This window comes from Mauremys mutica, chromosome 3 (genome assembly GCF_020497125.1).
Source record: "Mauremys mutica isolate MM-2020 ecotype Southern chromosome 3, ASM2049712v1, whole genome shotgun sequence".
NCBI lineage: Eukaryota > Metazoa > Chordata > Testudines > Geoemydidae > Mauremys > Mauremys mutica.
In genome coordinates, this window is record NC_059074.1 from 128,902,471 (window position 1) to 128,922,152 (window position 19,682).

General features: G+C 42.2%; 1 protein-coding gene across 4 annotated transcripts in view; it reads left to right on the forward strand.

The window, feature by feature from the left end:
* The window catches only part of FAM120B (family with sequence similarity 120B), a 101,062-nt gene that overhangs the window by 21,964 nt on the left and 59,416 nt on the right, over positions 1–19,682 (forward strand). For all 4 annotated transcript variants that reach the window (XM_045010957.1, XM_045010960.1, XM_045010959.1 and 1 more), the window contains exons 5-6: positions 4,163–4,335; positions 11,505–11,597. In XM_045010957.1, the coding sequence (XP_044866892.1) occupies positions 4,163–4,335; positions 11,505–11,597 (266 nt within the window). The remainder of the gene's footprint in view (positions 1–4,162; positions 4,336–11,504; positions 11,598–19,682) is intronic.

Genomic DNA, 19,682 nt, shown 5'->3' on the forward strand with positions numbered 1-19,682 from the left:
CCAGAAATAATCTAACAAATAAGATGCTGATAAAACATTTCTAACAGAGATTAGATTTGATAACAGAGAAGTGAAGTGTATTAGGAATGAGTTTGAAAATATCCTTATCTCCTGAAGATGGCTGATCCATTTGATGTATTCAGGGTCTGTAGTTTACTGTCACAAACATATTGTGATGCTGCTTTTCATTTTGTTGCCAAAAATATCTCAGATACTGCAGATGAATTTAAATATAAGTCATTTCATATTGGAGGAGCCTGGATGTACTTTCATTGTTCCAATCATTGGTTACTACAGGAATATGTAATGGATATACTTGGTTTCAGAAGAGGGTAATTCAAAGATTTATTTTAAAAAGTCAGATTTAACAAGTATTCTGGCTTGCAGTAGTAAACCTTTAAAAGTGGCAAAGATGATTGACAGGTTAATGTTAAGCATTCCTGATAAGCAGTCTTCTAAATCCCTTCTTATAGTTGTTTCTTCATATACATGTAAAATAGCTAAAATGTTTGTTTTATTATATTTTTATAATTATATTTATATCATTCTTTACTATAAAGCCACGTCTCAACTCACATTATTTATTTCTTCAGGTTGAGAAGTTGCATTTTTTTATTTTAAACTGTGCAGCTCGTATATTACACATACAGTGCTTGTACCATGTGGTGATGTGACGTAGGTTGGTGTAAATTTATACAGCAGCTTCATGTAAACCTAGAGTTTAATGACACTGAAGTGTTAATGCATTCCACCAGTTTGTGTCTGAATGCATTACTTGCTTCTTATAAATCAATTATTGAAGCTCAGCCAACCAAAATAAAGACTTACTACGCATGTGAGGTTTTCTTGTTTTTTATTCATACGTGGTCATATTTAAATACAACATTTATTCTAGCACATGAATTAAAAGGGAAAATTAATTTGATCAATGATCTTTTCACATGCTGACTAAAAAGTATCTTTCTTGTTAGAAAAGTATCAATTCATAACCCTGTGATGACCAGGCCACTCATCTTGGTGATATTCTCACTCTAGGAATGCACAAGGAGTATAAGCATGAGTACTCCTAAATTTAGTTCTTCACACAATTTTATTGCATAATAAAAGAAGACTGAAAATGACAAAAATCTTGTAGACTTAGAGGTACATAAACTTGTAATTGTTAAATCTCAGATAGGACAGTTAATTTTCCCCTGAAGAATCCAGCTAGTAGCAACTGCCCAAGCAGCAATTCTGATTTTTTTTCCATTTTGTTTCTTAAATAATTTTTCCAAAAGTGAATCAAAGGATTTGTCTACATGGCACCGCAGTCCGAATTACAGGAGTGTGAATTGTAGAGCTCTCTAATATGTTGAATTCTAACTGTCCAATCTGGATTTCGCTGGCACAAACTAAAAGGTACCTAGTTTGTGTTGCTGTAGTCCCATTTCTAACATGTTGTGCTCTAAGTGCCCCATGTAGATCCTGCTGGGACAGACTAAAAGGTACCTCGTGCACATTAATGTCATCCTTTTTCAAATGGGACTATGTCAACACAAACTAGGTATCTTTTAGTTCACACTAACAGAGTATACATGGGGCAGTTAGAGCGTGGTACGTTCAAGTGCACTACAATTCACACTCTTGTAATTCAGATTGTGGCACTGTGTAGATAAGCCCTTAATAAGAATATCCAGAAGTATTAGAAGAAAAATACATTTTTCTTCCATATCCAAGTAAACCTCTCTCTTTCCTTAGGAATGTATTATAGTTATTGTTAAATCTAGCAGAGAGGCAGCGTAGTCTAGTGGTTAGAACAAAGAACTGGAAATCATGATTTCGATGTACTAATCTTGGCTTTGCCATAAACTGTTGGTGAGACCTTAGGCAAGTCATTAAACTTTGCTGCATTTCAATTTACTTGTCTGTCAAATGAGGGTTATATAATAGCTAACTCCTAAGAGCATCGTGAGTTTAATTATGTGTAAAATGCTTGGAGATCCTTGGATGGAAGTATTATTATAGGGTGGTAGGTTCAATTAGAAGATAGAATTATGTTTCCTTTACAAGTACAAATAACTTATAATTCACAAGTCCCTCTTCTTCCCACTGCACATGTGGATTTTAAATTAATGATGGAATCAGCAATCTTTTACAGAGGAGATGTATTGATTTTTCTGCTGAGATTTTTTTCAGCATACCTGCATGCATGTACATTGTACTTGTTCAAGGGGTGTATTGTGGAGGAGCCAGTCCTTGGATCTTCATTTCTGTCTCATATAACATTATTTCCATTATCACTGCAGTTGTTAAGCGGTGTTGTTTTGAAAATAGTATAATTATTATCTACGCTCTTGAAATAAAATTCACTTATAAAATCTTAGAAATTAGAGATGAAAGAGATTACTTTCTATTAACTGACTCTTGGAGTATGTCTGCCTGTCCAGAGGGCAGTTGCATAACTATTTCATCTTTATTTCTTCCCCGCCTCCCCCAAGTTACTCTCTCTGGTTGCTCTTCTGAACTCTCTCCGGTTTGTCAACTTTTTTTCTGATGCAGCGATTCCCAGAATTGGACTCAATATTCTAGGTCTCATCAATACTGTATAAAGGGACACTATCACTTCTGTTGTCTGTGGTGCTAATTAATTATTCTTTTTGCTAATTAATGTCAAACTATTAATGTTTTCCTGAAGTGTATACATATTTTTCCTACAAAGTGATTTGAAAACTGAAAAATCACCATTTATTTGGTACGGTAAAAGCAAAGAACTTTGTCAAGGTTGCATGAACAGTTTTTTTTCCCCTGTGATTGACTTCTGTTGATGGGAACCATAGTCTTGAGAATATTAAAGTAAACATTCTGGAGAGTGAGGGAGGAAAATATTTAAGGATTTGCTTTTTAACTTCTCTTTCTCTAGGCACAGTACCATTTGGTTAATGGCTTTCTTTGCTAAATAAACACATCAGCCATCTAGATCTCAGCACCTTGACACTTTAATCACTTGTTGCCAAGTGGCCCTAATTGTAGAATGCAGCTGCTGCTCATCATAAAGGAAGATGTGTTACCAAATGTAGCTTTGTCTGTCCAGTCTTAAAACTAGCACCTCTCTGTTTATTCAACAACAAAAGCAACATTGCTTTACAGTAGGTGTGTATCATTAATTGGGATTTTTCGGTGCAGCTGTCTAGATATCCACCTGGCATTTCACCCACAATATTATTTATTTTGACAGTGGATTAAATGTAATGTAAGTGGAGCGCTCCAAAGTTCCATTGAAAATAATAGGAGTTAGGAGCCTTTGTGGATCTCCCTAGTTACCATACTGAAGAGTCCACTAAAAATGCCTAGATTGGTATAACATGATATATAATTAGTCTCATAATGCGTGTGTGTTTATTAGTAGTGATATTATCATACTGTACTCTAGGGGAATAAATAAGTCCTGGTGGGTTTGATTTAGCTCTGGACTATGCCACTGGACCTAATGCAGGGGGCTGACAGTAGTGGAGTGCTCAAGAGTGGCTGTGGCAGAAGTTACCTACAACCACTACTCTGCTGGGGAATACCAGTGTCATTCCTAAAAGTAGGTGCTGGCCCAGAGAGCGGCATGACCACGGTTCCTAAGGACGCACTGATTTACCACCTGGGGGACATGCTGATTTCTATCAAACCCCTATTTCAGGTTAATACTGACCTCTCCTTGTACACTGGAGCTCTTACAGGAAGGGCAGTAGTGCAGACAAAGCCTGCTGTCCCAAGGGATAAATCCCCTTTGGCTCAGAGTTGCCTACACTACCCAGGTATAAAAGTGTAACTCTCTTCAAAGAAACTTGTTTAGATTGCAACCCTCCCCTCCCCCCTTTTTTTCCCCCACAAAACCAAACTTTGTTCCTTGCAAACTTAAAGAGAAGAACATGTGTTTCCTCTTAATGTTTAATTCAGTGGTTCTCAGCCCATGGGTCACTTGCGGCACAATCAGCACACAGCTGAGGCCCATATGACATCGTCAGGTTTCATACGGTTAGTATATATATTGTGTGGACGTGGCCCACATAACACACAGAGAGCTGCATGTGTCCCCCACAGTGATAAATAGATTGAGAACCACTGGTTTAATTTAATAGGCAAAGCTTGTCTTTTCTTCCTATTGCAAAGATAAAATAGTGGATTTCTTTTGTAGGTGGAACACCTAGTTTGAGAACATTGTGGCTCACTAAAGGACCAGAGGTGCAAACACTACGGTATAGCATGTTTCTGGCATGCTTTCACCTTCAGGACATTGTGGAGGAGTTCCAGTTGCTGGATGCACCTGTTGCGGCTGTCTGCTGTCTGCTGATTTACCTTACCCTGCAGGTAAAGTGAATGGTTACTATGTAACCAGCACTTGCTGCTCACACTTGTGTCAATTTATCACTCCATCTTTAGCTCAAGCATCGTTGATTACATCAATAGTACTAAATTACAGTAGTTTTTATTACTCCAGTTAACTCGTGTCATCCTGTCTGAGAAAATAGTGTTTCCTAAATTATACATCTTAATTTTTGAATGCCTCTGGCAAAAGACCTTTGTGCATCCTCACGAAAAATAACTAACTAAAAATGTAATCTTAGGATTTTCCCCCTATACCTGGCTCTGTTTGTAAATTATGGCTGTTCTTTTTGTGTTTCTTTCATGTCATGATATTTAAAAAAAGGAAAAGAAAAAAAAAACTTTAACAGCGACTGACTGTTCTTATGGCTACTCTAGGCCTTCTCATCAACTCCCATGACTTCTTCACACCACCCGTTGTCAGCTCCCCCAGTTCAAAGCCAGGATGAGTGGCCATAGCAGTTCTCACATGCAAATACAAATTCTTATCTGACTGTAATAAGAAGTCAGGTACATATTTCTGCTGTTACTCTGAAATATTCGCTGCTTATGTACCTAAAACAATGAAAACCAAAAGAAACTTAGAACTGAATATATTAATTCATTGTTTCCATTTCCAAGAGATTTTTAACACATTCTTCACAATTTTAGTCACCTTTTAAAATAGTGAACTCACAAATATATCTTGCTTTATTAGTGCAACAAGAAAATATTGGATTCATCTAATTTGATTAGATTTTCTGTTATTTCCTGTTACTGTGAACTCTCTTTTGATTAAAATATAATTTGTTTTCTCTGACTTTCGTTTTCTCAGCAGTGGGCTTTTATTTGTATGTGAAAATAGGATCTTCCTAATTTTCTCATACTCTCCTCAGCCACATGAATTAACCCAAACTAAGATTTCTTCATTTGGAAAGAACATGTGGGAATTGTACAAATGTGTGCCATAACCACTTTTCCCCTCTCTTTAACTAGTTGCATTTACAGCACAGATTCTTAATGAGAAAGTACAAAGGCACATGCTTAAGTGCTTTGCTGAATTGGGGCTGACATGATTTTGACTGTGTTAACTATGTATCACTCTATCCTGGATACCCTTCATACATTGCATACTAATATCTGTAGGGGTTTTTTAGGGTAGGACTAAAGGACGAGATAGCAAAATAATCTCTGAAGAAATTTGGGCTCCCCTTCCTCTTGGTCAGGAAACACAATTAAAAAAAAAATCCAGTGTCACAGTTTGTGTTAACTGCACCTTTGACCCCCCACCTCCGGGTCTTCTTTGAGGGCAGCCTCTTTAGGTTTCCAGGTCCCAGCTGTTCCCCTATTTTGGGCAGATACCTGTGTCTCCTTCCCTCAGACTGAAGGTTTAGGCTTATAGTCCCTCTGCACCTCACTGTAGTTTCCCCACCAGGTCTAACTGAGGCCTGGCACCTCTGGTTAACCTCTCTCTAGGGGCTATAACAGTATATACAGTTTATCAAAAAACCTTAATGAAGCAAGCACATTTATTCTTAAAATAAAAGTATTACAGAGAAAACATATAAAAAATGTTCCCATGCACATGCTAAAAGCTTATCAGAGGTCATCCGTCATTTATGGGGCCCTACTAGACCAAAGTCTTTCCAACCCTTCTCTAAGGGTTGGGGCCCTTGGTTAGGAGGTCCTGTCCGTTTGTTGGATCAGAAAGAAGCCCTGAGCCAGTGTTAACCCAGCTTTTTATCCAAAAGTCTTTTCTTTGTCTGATGATCTCTAGGCAGTTCAGTTTGAACCAGTATATGTGAACCTCCCCAGGTGGTGGTATCTCTCTGGAGGTGTTACAACCTGAGTGATTTGTCTTAATCAGATCCCGGTGTTTTTGGTTTCTGGAGAAGTTGTAACGTTCTCCTCATAGTTGTATACACATACAATCCCTAACTCACAGTGATACGTAAACTTAATATAATATTCTGTCCCCCTGGGTTTGCAATATCTGTCACATCTCCCTTATAAAGAGGTTTGTGTAACAGGGCTGCTTGACCAGCATCCTAGGGAAACACATGGACTTATTCCTTCAATGGCGTTTCTGCCATTACCTTGCCTAATTTGATTTTTCAACTATTCATATAATAAACATTTTGCTGACAAGCCAGTATACATCATTCATAAATCTGTACAGTCATTTCACAACCATACCATATATTTTCTTTCTTTGGAACCTATGGGGCAGTACTATAGGTGGAACTCTCTCACACACCTTTTTACCTCTGTCACCCCAGAACCTGGTCCTCCCACTCCCACCTCCTATCTGGTTTCTAGGGAGTGTGTGTCGTGTCCCTTTGTCCCTCAAGGGTGGGACAAAGATGGGTGTCCTGGTGGTGAGTGGGCGTTCTCCACCCCCAGCAACTCTTTGGCCAGAAGGGAGAAATAAAGCAGGGCTGGCTCCCTGTGAAGCAGCTCTCAACAATGCACTGTTTTTAACGGCTGAGGGGTCAGGCAAGGGAGATTTTTCAAACCTCCCTCGTTCTCTGCCCCACCTCCTTGGAGGTCAGGACCTTGGGATCCCTTTGGCCTGGCTTCAACTTCTATGAGGAGAGGGGAAAGAGTATTGATGCTGCGTTGGCCTTTTGATCCCTACACACTGAGTCAAGGTGAACAGCAGTTCTTCTCCCCTCCTCTTCCCCACCCCCCAACCAGGCTCAGTGTCATTTACATTTTCACAAACCAGCAGGCAGTCATAGACTGGGGAGGGAGGGGAGACTTCCCCTTTTCCTGGCTGTAGTTACTTCCATCATCCCCCACGTACCCTTCACTTGGGCATTTCCCACCTCTGGATGGGTGTCATAGATTAGCCAGTGTATTGCGGCTGGCTCAGTGGTATCACTTTTGGCTGGAGACCCTGCGCATGCTGTGTACTGCCTCTGGTTCACTGATAAGGGTGGGCAGAGAGCGTATTTCCCTGGCCTGGGCATCAGGACTCAGTTTCCCTTCAGGTCAGTAGGACTCCTTGCTCCCCTGGAGCAAAAAGTTCTCTCAATTCCCCCCCTTCTTTCAGCCCCAGGTATTTAAGTTGCATGTGCTGGGGAGGTATCTTGATCTTCACAGTGTTTCCTCTCCGATACTGGCAGGAGGGATACAAACCCCTTCTCCCTGTCAGCTACTCCATTTGCATTTTGGCTCACACAGTCTCTGGGATGTTTGGAGCTAACTGAGTGGGTCTGAGTCATCCTTTCTGCTTTTATATCCAAAATATCATTTCCCCCCCCGCAAAAAAAGAAATGGAATGTCTGCTAAGACACCTACAGCCAACACCCAGACCCTTCCGGGTCTGTATAGAACTCTGTGCTGTAGGTAGAGTGAAGGCTTTTACACTGGGAAGGCAACTTTCACCCAGATTTGGCACCTTGCAAGCATCTGATTGAGTTTCACAATGTGGGGTTTATCTATAGCAGGGGTGGACAAACCTTTTGGGCCGAGGGCCACATCTGGATGGGGAAATTGTATGCAGGGCCGGGGCAGGGGGTTGGGGTGCGGGAGGGAATGTGGGATGCGGGAGGAGGTGGTGTGTGCAGGAAGGGCTTCAGGGCAAGGGATTGGGGCAGAGGAGGGGTGCAGGGTTTATGAGTGAGCTCAGGGTAGGGGGTTGAGGTGCAGGAGAGGTGCGGGGCATATGAGGGGGCTCAGGGCAGGGAGTTGGAGTGCAGGAGAGGTGCAGGCAGGGGGCTTAAGAGGCAGGGAGTTGGGGGGTGGGGTGCAGGCAGGGTTCGGGCTCCGGCCCGGCACCGCTTACCTAAAGCGGCTCTGGGGTGGCAGCGGCACGCACCGGGGCCAGCTGCCTGCCTGCCTGCCCTGTCTCTGGCCCTGCGCTGCTCCAGGAAGCACTGTGGCCTCTGGGGGAAGGGGGACGGAGGGCTCCTCGTGTGCTACCCTTGCCGTGCCTCCAGGTACCTCCCCTGAAGCTCCCATTGGCTGTGGTTCCCCATTCACAGCCAATGGGAGCTGCAGGGGGCAGTGCCTGGAGGCAAGGGCAACACACGAAGCCCTCTGCCCCTCCGCCCGGGGGCCTCAGGGACGTGGAGCCGGCCACTTCTGAGAGTGGTGCGGGGTCCATGGCACCATGGGGGACAATCCTGCAGGCTGGATCCAAAGCCCTGATGGGCCAGATGCGGCCCGTGGAACGTAGTTTGCCCACCCCTGATCTATAGTCTTCACAGTCCCAGTATCTCCATCAACTGAATGTTTTGCCATGGATCTGCACCCATCAGGGTTCAGTATAACACCCTGATCAATATGTTTTAAGGCATGTACAGCTTAGAAGTTGTTTTTAGTTATGTTTGAAAGTTAATTTTAAAGAGACAAAAAAAGACACCAGTTTCCCAACTGTATCTCCCCAATGCCTGCAGCAAGAAAGGCAACAGAAGGAAATTGCTTACTGTCACCTGTGCCTTTGTTCATGCTTGTAATTTTAACTTTTTTAAGCACCAGCATATGGATTGACTGACTGGCTTTCTCAATATTTATTTTTCATGTATTTAATGAAAACTTTAAGAAGACTGTTTTAAGCAAGAGCAAAAAGAATTTGCCAAAGATTGAAGCTTGGTCCACTCAAATACCCCGAGACAACTTTCTTCAATATTGCCGGGGGGGGAGGAACCCTCCAATTGCATGCCCCTCATTTTCACCTACCACCTCACCTTGGAACTCATATGGGGTATCATTAAACAATTAATACCTATGCTCTATGGGCACCACATACTGAAATAAATCTTTCTCAAACCTCCTCTTCTGGCCTTCAAACAATCCCCTAACATGTTGACATGTTCATCATCAGAAGCAAGCTTTGCACAGACCAGGCCACACCAACTCAAAGTGGCCCAGACCCTGCCAGAACAACGGTCTGTAGGTTTTGTATCTATCTCTGCTGCTGTGATGATCTGTACCCCTCACCACATACCTTTCAAGATCCATGGGTCCTATCATAACATGTGGTGTATGTCATCCAGTGCACTTAACGCCCTAATAACAACAGTGTGGGTGAAATGAGATGACCATTACACTCTCAGATGAAGTCACACACAAAAATGATAAGACTGTCAAGGCTGGTTCCTCACTTCAAGTGCAGAAGGTGGGAGCCTGCAAGGATTCTAAAAATTAATACTGGCCACTCCAGGCTTGTATTAAACTCCCAAGGTTACAGCTTTTCTCTGACCTTGGATGGGTAGATGCTGCCACCACCCAAGTGCAGAACCCCTTTGAGCGCGCAGGAAGGTGCACTTGGGAATTCCTTCCTGTGGGGTACCCTCAAGCCCTTTCACCCCCTCCCTCCAGGGAAGAGCTGAGAAGGGCGGGGAGGGAAAGGAAATCAGCCGTTGCCACCAGCTAATTAAACAACATGTGCACCAACCTCTTAAGAGACAAAAATCCAATTCTGTTCTTTAAAAAGGTAAATTTTATTAATAAAAAAAAAAGGAAAGAAAATACACCTGGGAACTTAGGCTTTTGCTAGATTTAAAAAAAAAAACTACAAGGATTAAGCATCAAGAAGAGCTTTCTTGAGGTCCAGCTTAAAGGTTACAAGCAAAACAAAAGCACCGGGGGTTAGCACAGAGGAGTCCAGAAGCCATAAAGAAATAAAAAGAGATAAACCTAATAGTGTCTTCCTAGACATTTCCTGATCTACTTACATATCTGAGGTTTCAAATGAGTAGTTTCTAGGTATGATACTGAGGATTTTTCATACCTGGCCCCAAGCTTCTTACAACAATGATGTTGCCCTGTTCACCTCTTCCCCGGGGAACAACAAGAGACATATACAAGGGGAGTCTTGTTTCAATTTTTTAAAGTTCTAGCCTTCCCATTAACTTTTTTGGCCATGTGCCCACTCACTTTCTTTTACCTATGCATAGCAGAGAGACTTTTTAATCCTTTACAGGTAGATAAATTAGAGAACAGCTACTAAGAGGGATTTTAGCGGCTGGCTAGCTGGATATCCCTAACTTCACCTGAACCTCTAATCAGCATGTTTGCACTGACAATGCGGGTTCCATATATTCACAAAAACTTCCTTCCGTTTCCAGCTGATAAGGAAAAACATTGTACATACCACATGGATCTCCTTCACAGTATAATCAAAACCTTATTATAACCTCAACAATGTTAGCAAATATTCAGCATTGACATATATACACAGCTTAAGTGTGCATTCTTTTTGGGGGAGAAGTAGGAGATCATAACTTAGTTGGATCCATGCTGCAGAAAGAGCACAAGGGGTGTGGGGGAGCAGTTGCTGGTGCAAAACCATAGGGCTTCCACACAGATGGCCCTTTGCCTCTGTCAGATCCCAGAGACCCATGGATTTCAGGGAGTCAGACCGTCTGCTTCTTCCAGAGGGGGCAGACCTCACCTCTCCTTCCCTTATAGAAACATCTGAAGAAAACAACTAGGTGAAACTCAGAGTTTTCCTCTATTGTTTGGGTTGTTTTTCATAAGGGTGATTTCCCCCAATTTTCTTCAAAAATTTAAATTCCTTTCACAAAAAAAATCCAACCCTGCCCCTCCCTCCCCACCAAAAAACCAACCAAGGATTAATCTAACCTGGAAATTTACTTTGAAGTAAGAAAATTTTGTTCTAAATTATCTTGTCATTTTTACTGACACACCCATTTTTAAATGATGTAGCTAATTTTTTACATCTTTCTACTGATGGTCAGTAGAGCATTTGTACTGGAGATAAATCTTCATAGCCATCAACTATGGCTGGTTTAATTATTCTTCATTTTGGGACCCTAGTGGTAGAGTGATTTTGTACTGTAAAGATATTTTATACCTCTGAAGTAGCATCATTATTGGAACACTCTTGGTATTGTAGTTACTGGTAGATATCCTGTTGGTACTACTTATAAAGGTCCTAAAAGAAAAAGAAGAGGGAGAATGTGAAAGTTAGCTTTTGGGTAGAGTTGTGGAGAGTGGAGATAATACAAAGCTACACAAATGGGGTTGTGAAATTAAGTACCGTGTTCTTTTTCTTTATCTAAATTCTGGTTGTTGGAATGTCACTCCTTCACCACTACCCTACTCATTTTGTGTGTTTGTGTTTACACAGTGATAAAGACCAATTTGCAGAATGGTTTTTCTTCCATAGCTCACAGCTCAGATTTTTTTTATCTCTGTTTCAGGTGGACAGTCTCTCTCTGGAGGACTTGAATGCATTTGTGGCTCACACTCTGTGCCTTCAGGGGAAGTCAGCTGCTCAGCTAACAGGTTTGCAGGTAAAGACATGACTGATCTGCTAACATAATGCTGATAACCGGGATAAACAAAGTGTGGTTTTCTTTTTGAGCATTCTTCTCTTACAGTTACTCACTCAAAGGTTGGGAATTGAGCGTCAGTGTAACATTTACAGGCATTTCATTTTCTATAATTTGTCTGGTTCATTCGTGTTCATTAATGACATACAATGTTAAATGTAAAAGGGGGCATTTTCTAGAGATTTGAAACTAGGACTGGGCATCTGAAGATCTAGATTTTGTTCCTAGCTCTGCCACTGATTTGCCATGTGATCTTAGGCAAATGACTTAACCTCTTTTAGTTTACCCATCTTAGGCCTTGTCTACACTACAGAGTTTTGTCAACAAAAATTATATCGACACTCCAAAAGCGCTGTAATAAAAATCTGAAATGCACGTTCACACTCATGCCATCTGTCAGCAGACCATGTCCACACTTAGGGCACTAGCATCCACAGTGTGAGCAGTTCACTGTGGGTATCTATCCAACAGTCCTGCTCAACACCTTCTGCGCTAGGTGTTGTGGGAAGGCGGAGCAGATTGTGGCGCATCTTGGGACAGGGCTCAATGTCCCATGATGCATTGCTTTCTGTCTCAGCATTCCATGGGCTTCTGGCTTTCTTTCATGGCGTTTTTCGACATTCCTTCTTTGCTGTGCATGCCAGCATCTTTGTGAGAAGGGATGGATCCTGCACTGCTCTCCTGTGCTCTGATAACTGTCATGAAGTCATTGTGGATGACAGCGCAGTTAATCACGAAGTCCCTAACTGAAGAAGACTCCCAGTTGCCTGACAGGCTGTGTGATATGGATAGGAGCAACTTTAAATTGCTTTTGGCATTCACAGAACAGGTGCAGAGAGTGGACCGTCGTTTTTGGGCTTGGGAAACAAGCACTGAATGGTGGGATCATATCGTCATGCAGATAACAGGAATACATCAATAGGAAGGGGTACTTCTCCACGGTGTTGCAGGCGCTTATGGATCACCATAAGCATTTCACTGACATCAACGCAGGATGGTCCAGGAAGGTGCATGATGCATGAATCTTCAGGAACACTGGCCTATATAGAAAGCTACAAGCGGGGACTTTCTTTCCGGACCAGAAGATTACAGTGGGGGATGTTGAAATGCACATAGTGATCCTGGGAGACCCAGCATACCCATTATAGCCAGGGCTCATGAAACCTTACATGGGAAACCTGAACAGCACTAAGGAGCTGTTCAACAATAGGCTGAGTAGGTGCTGGATGACAGTGGAAAATGCCTTTGGCAGATTAAAGACGCGCTGGCGATGCCTTTATGGCAGGTTAGACCTCAGTGAGGATAATATCCCCATGGTCATAGGCACAGTGTTGTACATTGCGTAATCTTTGTGAAGCTACGGGTGAAAGGTTTGCTCAGGATGGAGTGTTGAGGCAGACCACTTGGCTGCTGATTTTGAGCAGCCAGATACCAGGGCTAATAGAGGGGCACCCAGAGTGGGATAATTCAGATCAGGAGGCTTTAGGGCAACACTTTGAAAATGAGAACCAGTAATGTATTACTATGATTGGTCCTGCAATGTTGCATTACATGTAGTTTTCCTAGGAAGCAATGGTGACATTTGGGGCCTTATATTCCAGTAAATAAATGATTAAACTGCCTGTGTATATATTGGTAATGCCTGCTATCTCAATTTGTAGGAAATAAATAAATGAGTTACTGTTCAAAAACTTAAAAGCACAAGAAACCACACACACAAACACACACACGTATGCTTGGTGGGAATGGAGGTACCAGGGAAGGGCAGACTTTCAGAGATCTGTGTAGGTCCAGCTATCATTTTGAAAGTTGTCCAAGGGAGTGGAGTGAAGGGGAAACTGAGAAGTCCCGGAAAGGACTGTGTGGGCAGAGTTTGGTGAGGGGAATGGAAAAGAGTTCTGAATGTGCTGCAGGAGAGGGCGGGCACACATTTGCTCAGTCTGCAGCGTTAAGGACTTTGGTATCTACATTTGTTCCTCCATGACTTTAATCATCCATTCAGTAGCATCTTTAACAAACTCCTGATTTTTTTTTCTGTCCTGCCTTTCAGCTTCCCTCCACTCCTTGCATTCCCTTTTCTCTGCATTGGAGAAATGCAGTACCTCCCCGAACATGTCTTCTTTTCTCCATCTTGGGTGCTTTTTTATCTTGCTGAAACTCTTGGCTGGTGTGTGTGGGGTGTTCCTGAAGGCCACATCTGCCAAAGCAGAAGGAACAATTCGCCAAAGCATGATTTTTAAATTAATGCACAGCATTGAAACATTTCAGTAAAATACACCTCTGGTAACATAACAGTCACTTTCTCACTGAGCCTTGGCAAGCACACATCTCTGCGAACACCCAAAGCATGGTGAGTGTTGGCTGGGGTGGGGGGTGAAGGGCGCTCTACATGGGGAAAAGAGCACTCTGCAAAGGTTGCAGTGCAACCAACTAGGGAAAAAAATTAGGCAAGGGTCATTGTAGCAGATATCTCACTTCTGAGATAAGCAGGGAAGCGAGGGTACATTACATGCTTGTTGTTTCTGCTCTGGTCCCTATGCTACTCACCTCTGTGCCACTTTGGTACCTACACAAGTGATTGCTGAATGGTGCAGGAAAGTTTCTTACAATGGGGGGAGGAACAAGGCAGCTCTGCCAATGCACCTTTGGCAGAGGATTACCAAGTACCTCCAGAAAACTTTCCTAGAGATCTCTCTGGAGAATTCCCGTGAGATCTCGGTGTTCATCAACACCTTGTTCTGCTGTACTGATTAGCTGCACAGGGAAATGTCCAGCACACAGAAACACAGCCAGCTTTGTACCTTTCTATACGCTGAACCCACCTCCTCACTACACAAACTGCAGCCAGGCATCTCCTCTCCTGCTTCTTGCTCACTGGAGAGCAACTGCTGAGACTGGCTAGACACCTCTGAAGTGGTGAACAGTTCTTGGATGCCTACGCCACCGGATGACCCCGCTGGGAGCTCCACATCGTCATCTAACTCCACCTGTGTACGCATCCACTGTTTTAACAACAAAAAACTTTGTAGTGTAGACAAGGCCTAAAAGATAGTGCTAATACATATCTGTTTCACATGGATGTTGCAAGGGTACTGTAATTAAATAACAATGGTAAAATAGTTGGAGATTATTGGATGGAAAGGTATTAGATAAGTGCAAGTACCATCATAGCCAGTGCTGCAGTTAAGATTGAATTGTTTCCGTAATAGTCCCACGTTTCCAGTTGCTCATAGGTTTCTCAAAAAAGTTCCTTTCAGGTTGAAATTTTCCATGCTGGGTCTAAATATAAAGATGAATTTGGTTGACTAGTGCAGGAGGAGGGGTGAACATGTGCAGTCAGTTGCAGGATTGGGGGCCTTTGTATGGAATTTTGAAAAAAACCAGCTGAGCTTTGATGAGATACCTGAGATGAAAAATAAAATCACTATTCCCATAAGTTCCAGTCAGAAATAGCTACGTTCTCTTTCTATACTTTGAATTGGGGATGGTAGCGTCTAGTCTATTTCAGATCATGTTAGACAGAAAATTGTTCCATTCCACATGCCATGTTAAAAATTTATTTTCTTAATCTCTAAAGGAAATGTTAGAATGCACATTCCTGTCTAACGAGAGTCTATTTTTCTGAGAACTATAACACATTTGCGAATACAAATTGTATGAAAGACGCAGTACAAAATAATACATTGTTACACCATTTATACTAAAGTGTTAGCCTACTTGTAAAGAATCACATGTTGTTTTACATTTTCCAGTGTTGTAAAGACCCTCATTTAGGATCCAGTAGTTCAGTATCTAGGGAAACAGGACAGTGTTTGAGGTGTTGTGGAATCCTTTAGACACAAGTTCTGTTTTTGTGATTTGTGGGCAAGGCTTTTACTGTAATCAGAAAGATCCACAGAAGTGGTTTACTGTACTTGTTTGACTTTATTAGTTAAAATTTGGAAGAGAGAATGAAAGTATAAACTAAATAACACTGAAAATATGTCCTGCAATGATTGATTTTTTTTTTATTCAAATCAGCCTGACATGTGGAGTGTGTCTGTATGGAACAATTAACCAATGGTAGATGAAGTACTGAGGTCAAATGGTCTTTTATTAGCAGAGCAATAGCAGTTCCTATAGTTAAGATTTCCTAATATTTATAGAGGTGACCATCAGGATCAGGGCCCTGTTATGCTAAGCACTACAAACATATGAAGTATGGATTATAATCTAGAATTTTGTGTTGAAATATTGGTTTGATATCCTGTGGGAGGGTGATCATAGGAAAAACAGTCAGTCATATACAGTATATATTGCAAGGAACTGGGTGGTAAACGTATGGGTTTTCAAGTTCCTTTCTCAGCTGTGCCACTGATTACTTGTGCCATTTCTGTATCGTACCAACCATGGCTTGTCTTCATTTTCAAGGCCCTTCATAGCCTGTCCCCACTCTGCCTATCATCTCTCATTTAGTAGTGAAAAGTTGAGACCTGCCTCCAGTTGGTCAGTTGGCCTGTGATGCCAGCCTCTATCACCCTCTTGTTAAATTTCAAACAAGCATCTTTGTGCTCTCTACAATGCTGTCCCTTACGCTTGGGAGGGTACTCCCTGTAAACATCTGCAAAGCCAGTTCATTGTTCTCCTTCAGATCCCTCCTTTAAACTCCTTTGCAGTGATGTCTACAAAAAAAATTGACAGAAGTTAGACTGCTGCTTTGTTAAGACCACAACTTATCTTGCTGACTAATATTATCTCATTGTTTCCTTGTACTAGTCTGTTTGTCTATTCATCTGTTGTTTCTCATACTGTACTTAAACGGTAAGCTTTTTGGTGCAGGGACCATCCTTTTGTTCTTTGTACAGCACTTTGCACATGGTGGTGTCCTGGTTCACAACTGGGGCTTATAGACCCTATGGTAACAGAAATAGTAAATAATAATTTTGTGCAAGTCATTTAATCTCTCCATGCCTCAGCTTCCCTATCTGCAAAATGATTGTCATAATATTTATTTAACTCACATGGGTATTGTTGAATTTAATTAATAAATGTTTGTAAAGTGCTTTGAGACGTGCAAAGTATTATTAATACTTATATTTATGGCAAAAGACCTTCATAATAACTGAGGTTTGGTGACTCAAGTGAACTGTTAAGAATCAAATCAATAACACTTATGAAACCTGTAACCTGGATTCACTGAGACATTCTTTATAAAAGCAAATAGGTAACTTTTATTTTTTCTCATATTTTTCAATCAACATGTATAAAAACAATTTACCAGACATTAACCTTTGATATATTGTAATGGAGTAACGTGCCTCTTTCATATGTGAGAGACAAGGTGGGTGAGGTAATATCTTTTATGGGACCAGCTTCTGTTGGTGAAGGAGACATGCATTTGAGCTACACAGAGCTCTTCTTCAGGTCTCTTTCTTATGTGATAATGTCAGAACTTTAAAGCTAATTACAAAGAATTGTAAAGGTACTTGATGTTGTAACATGCCCTGTGGCACAGTCAGAGTTATTTTCTAATCACTCTGGAGTTTGGGTTTTATTTAGAGGTAAACAGGGTGTGTCTTGGGTCTTCCTATTTAGGAGGTTTGGATACAGATAAAATGCAAGGGGAGGAGGCATGGGAGTGGGTGGAGTCTTATTCCAGATCCTGATAATCTGTTCACACACCTGTGGAATGCTTTGTTACTTTGAACAGGCCAGGGCACACTTCTGAAAACGCCTTCTCTTGATAAGAGCCACTTGTGTGTAGTGTGCCTTGTGTCATTGCCCATTGATCACTGGTGTATTTGAGTTGGAATTCCAAAAATGCTCAGTTTGCCCTGTATCCTGTCATCATTTGTCTTGTCCTAACTGCTGAAATCCAAACTTTAAAAAATTTATTTCTGCTGAGTTCATCAAGGAATTGTTGTATTGTAGAGCAAACATTAAATCTGCATAACATAAGAGAGAAAGCATACATTGAGTTAAAAGCAGTGTGGCTCCTAGCAAAAATAAAGCATTTATTCCCATGTAGAAATCCTGTTATATATAGTATAGTACTTAACATTTGGAATTTTCATGTACTCTGAAGCCTAATATTATCTATCACAGTCATTCAATAAAAACATAAAGCAAATAGAGCATGAACATAAAGTGTTGACTTTATGTTTATAGGGATGCTTAGCAGTACTTTTATGTACTTTTGAAAACTGCTCTCACATTACTTCTGTTTGAATTAGATGTTACTTTCTGTGATCAGTTTAATCTTTTGGGACAAATACTGCTCTTGGATGTTGTACATGGCTCCCATTGTGGTCAGGACACAGGGAAGAATTTTGTTATTTTGCTATGGAACCACACAGTGCAGCTGCACAGTTCTATTCTGATGTTTGGAGCCATGACTGAGACCATCTTAATTCCTACAGAGGCTGACCATGGGGCGAGTTTATAAATGTATTGTCTTGTGCTCCTCCAAGTGTACTTAAAAATATATACCTGATCAGTAACAAGTCAGCACTATGTCCCAATTCTTTCTTTTGTTTCCCTTCCCCCCTCTTCATACAGCAGAGGTTCTCAAACTGGGGGTCAGGACCCCTCAGGGGGTCCTGACGTTTTACATGGGGGGTCGCAAGCAGTCAGCCTCCACCCCAAACCCCACTTTGTCTCCAGCATTTATAATGGTGTTAAATATATAAACAAGTGTTTTTAATTTAAAAGGGTGGGGGTCATTCTTAGAGGCTTGCTATGTGAAAGGGGTCATCAGTACAATAGTTTGAGACCATTGTCATACAGAGAATGGTCTGTTGTTACAAACATTGTTCCACTGTGAAAGGCACCCTCTGCTCAAAATAAGAGGAGTCTGGAATTTTCATCTGGAACTTGATTATGGAAGAGTTTTCTCTTCCCTTGGGAACTGCAGAGCCAAACAGAAACTGCAAAACCCTGCCAACTCTGAGGCCTGGTCTACACTAGGAAATTAGATCAGTATAACTACATTGCTCAGGGTGTGAAAAATCCACACCCCTGAGCTACTCAAATAAGCTGACCTAACTCCCAGTGTAAACAGAGCTAAATCTACAGGACAGTTCTCCTATTAACCTAGCTACCACCTCTCGGGGAGGTGGATTATCTATGCCAACAGGAAAACCCCTCCCATCAGCATCAGAAGCATCTTCACTGAAGCACTACAGCAGCACAGCTACAGTGGTGCTGCTGTGCCACTGCAGCATTTAAGGGTACGTCTACACTACGGGACTATTCCGAATTTGCATAAACCGGTTTTGTAAAACAGATTTTATAAAATCGAGTGTGCGCGGCCACACTAAACACATTAAATCGGTGGTGTGCGTCCATGGTCCGAGGCTAGCGTCGATTTCTGGAGCGTTGCACTGTGGGTAGCTATCCCGTAGCTATCCCATAGTTCCCGCAGCCTCCCCCGCCCCTTGGCATTTCCGGGTTGAGATCCCAGTGCCTGATGGGGCAAAAATCATTTTCGCGGGTGGTTCTGGGTACAGCCTCACCCCTCCCTCCCTCCCTGACAGCGGCAGACAACCGTTTCGCGCCTTTTTTGCTTGGTGAACCGTGCAGACGCCATAGCACAGCAAGCATGGACCCTGCTCAGCTCCATACCGCAATCGTGGATGTTTTAAACACCTCGCGCACTCTCGTGCAGTATATGCTGAACCAGGACCTTCGAACCGAGGCGAGTAAGAGGCGGATACGGCAGCGCGGCGATGACAGTGATGAGGACGTGGACACAGAATTATCTCAAACCGCGGGCCCCGGCGCTTTGGAGATCCTGATGGTAATGGGGCAGATTCTATCCATTGAACGCCGATTTTGGGCCCGGGAAACAAGCACTGACTGGTGGGACCGCATTGTGTTGCAGGTGTGGGACGATTCCCAGTGGCTGCGAAACTTTCGCATGCGTAAGGGCACTTTCATGGAACTTTGTGACTTGCTTGCCCCTGCCCTGAAACGCCATAATACCAAGATGAGAGCAGCCCTCACAGTAGAGAAGCGAGTGGCGATAGCCCTGTGGAAGCTTGCAACGCCAGACAGCTACCGGTCAGT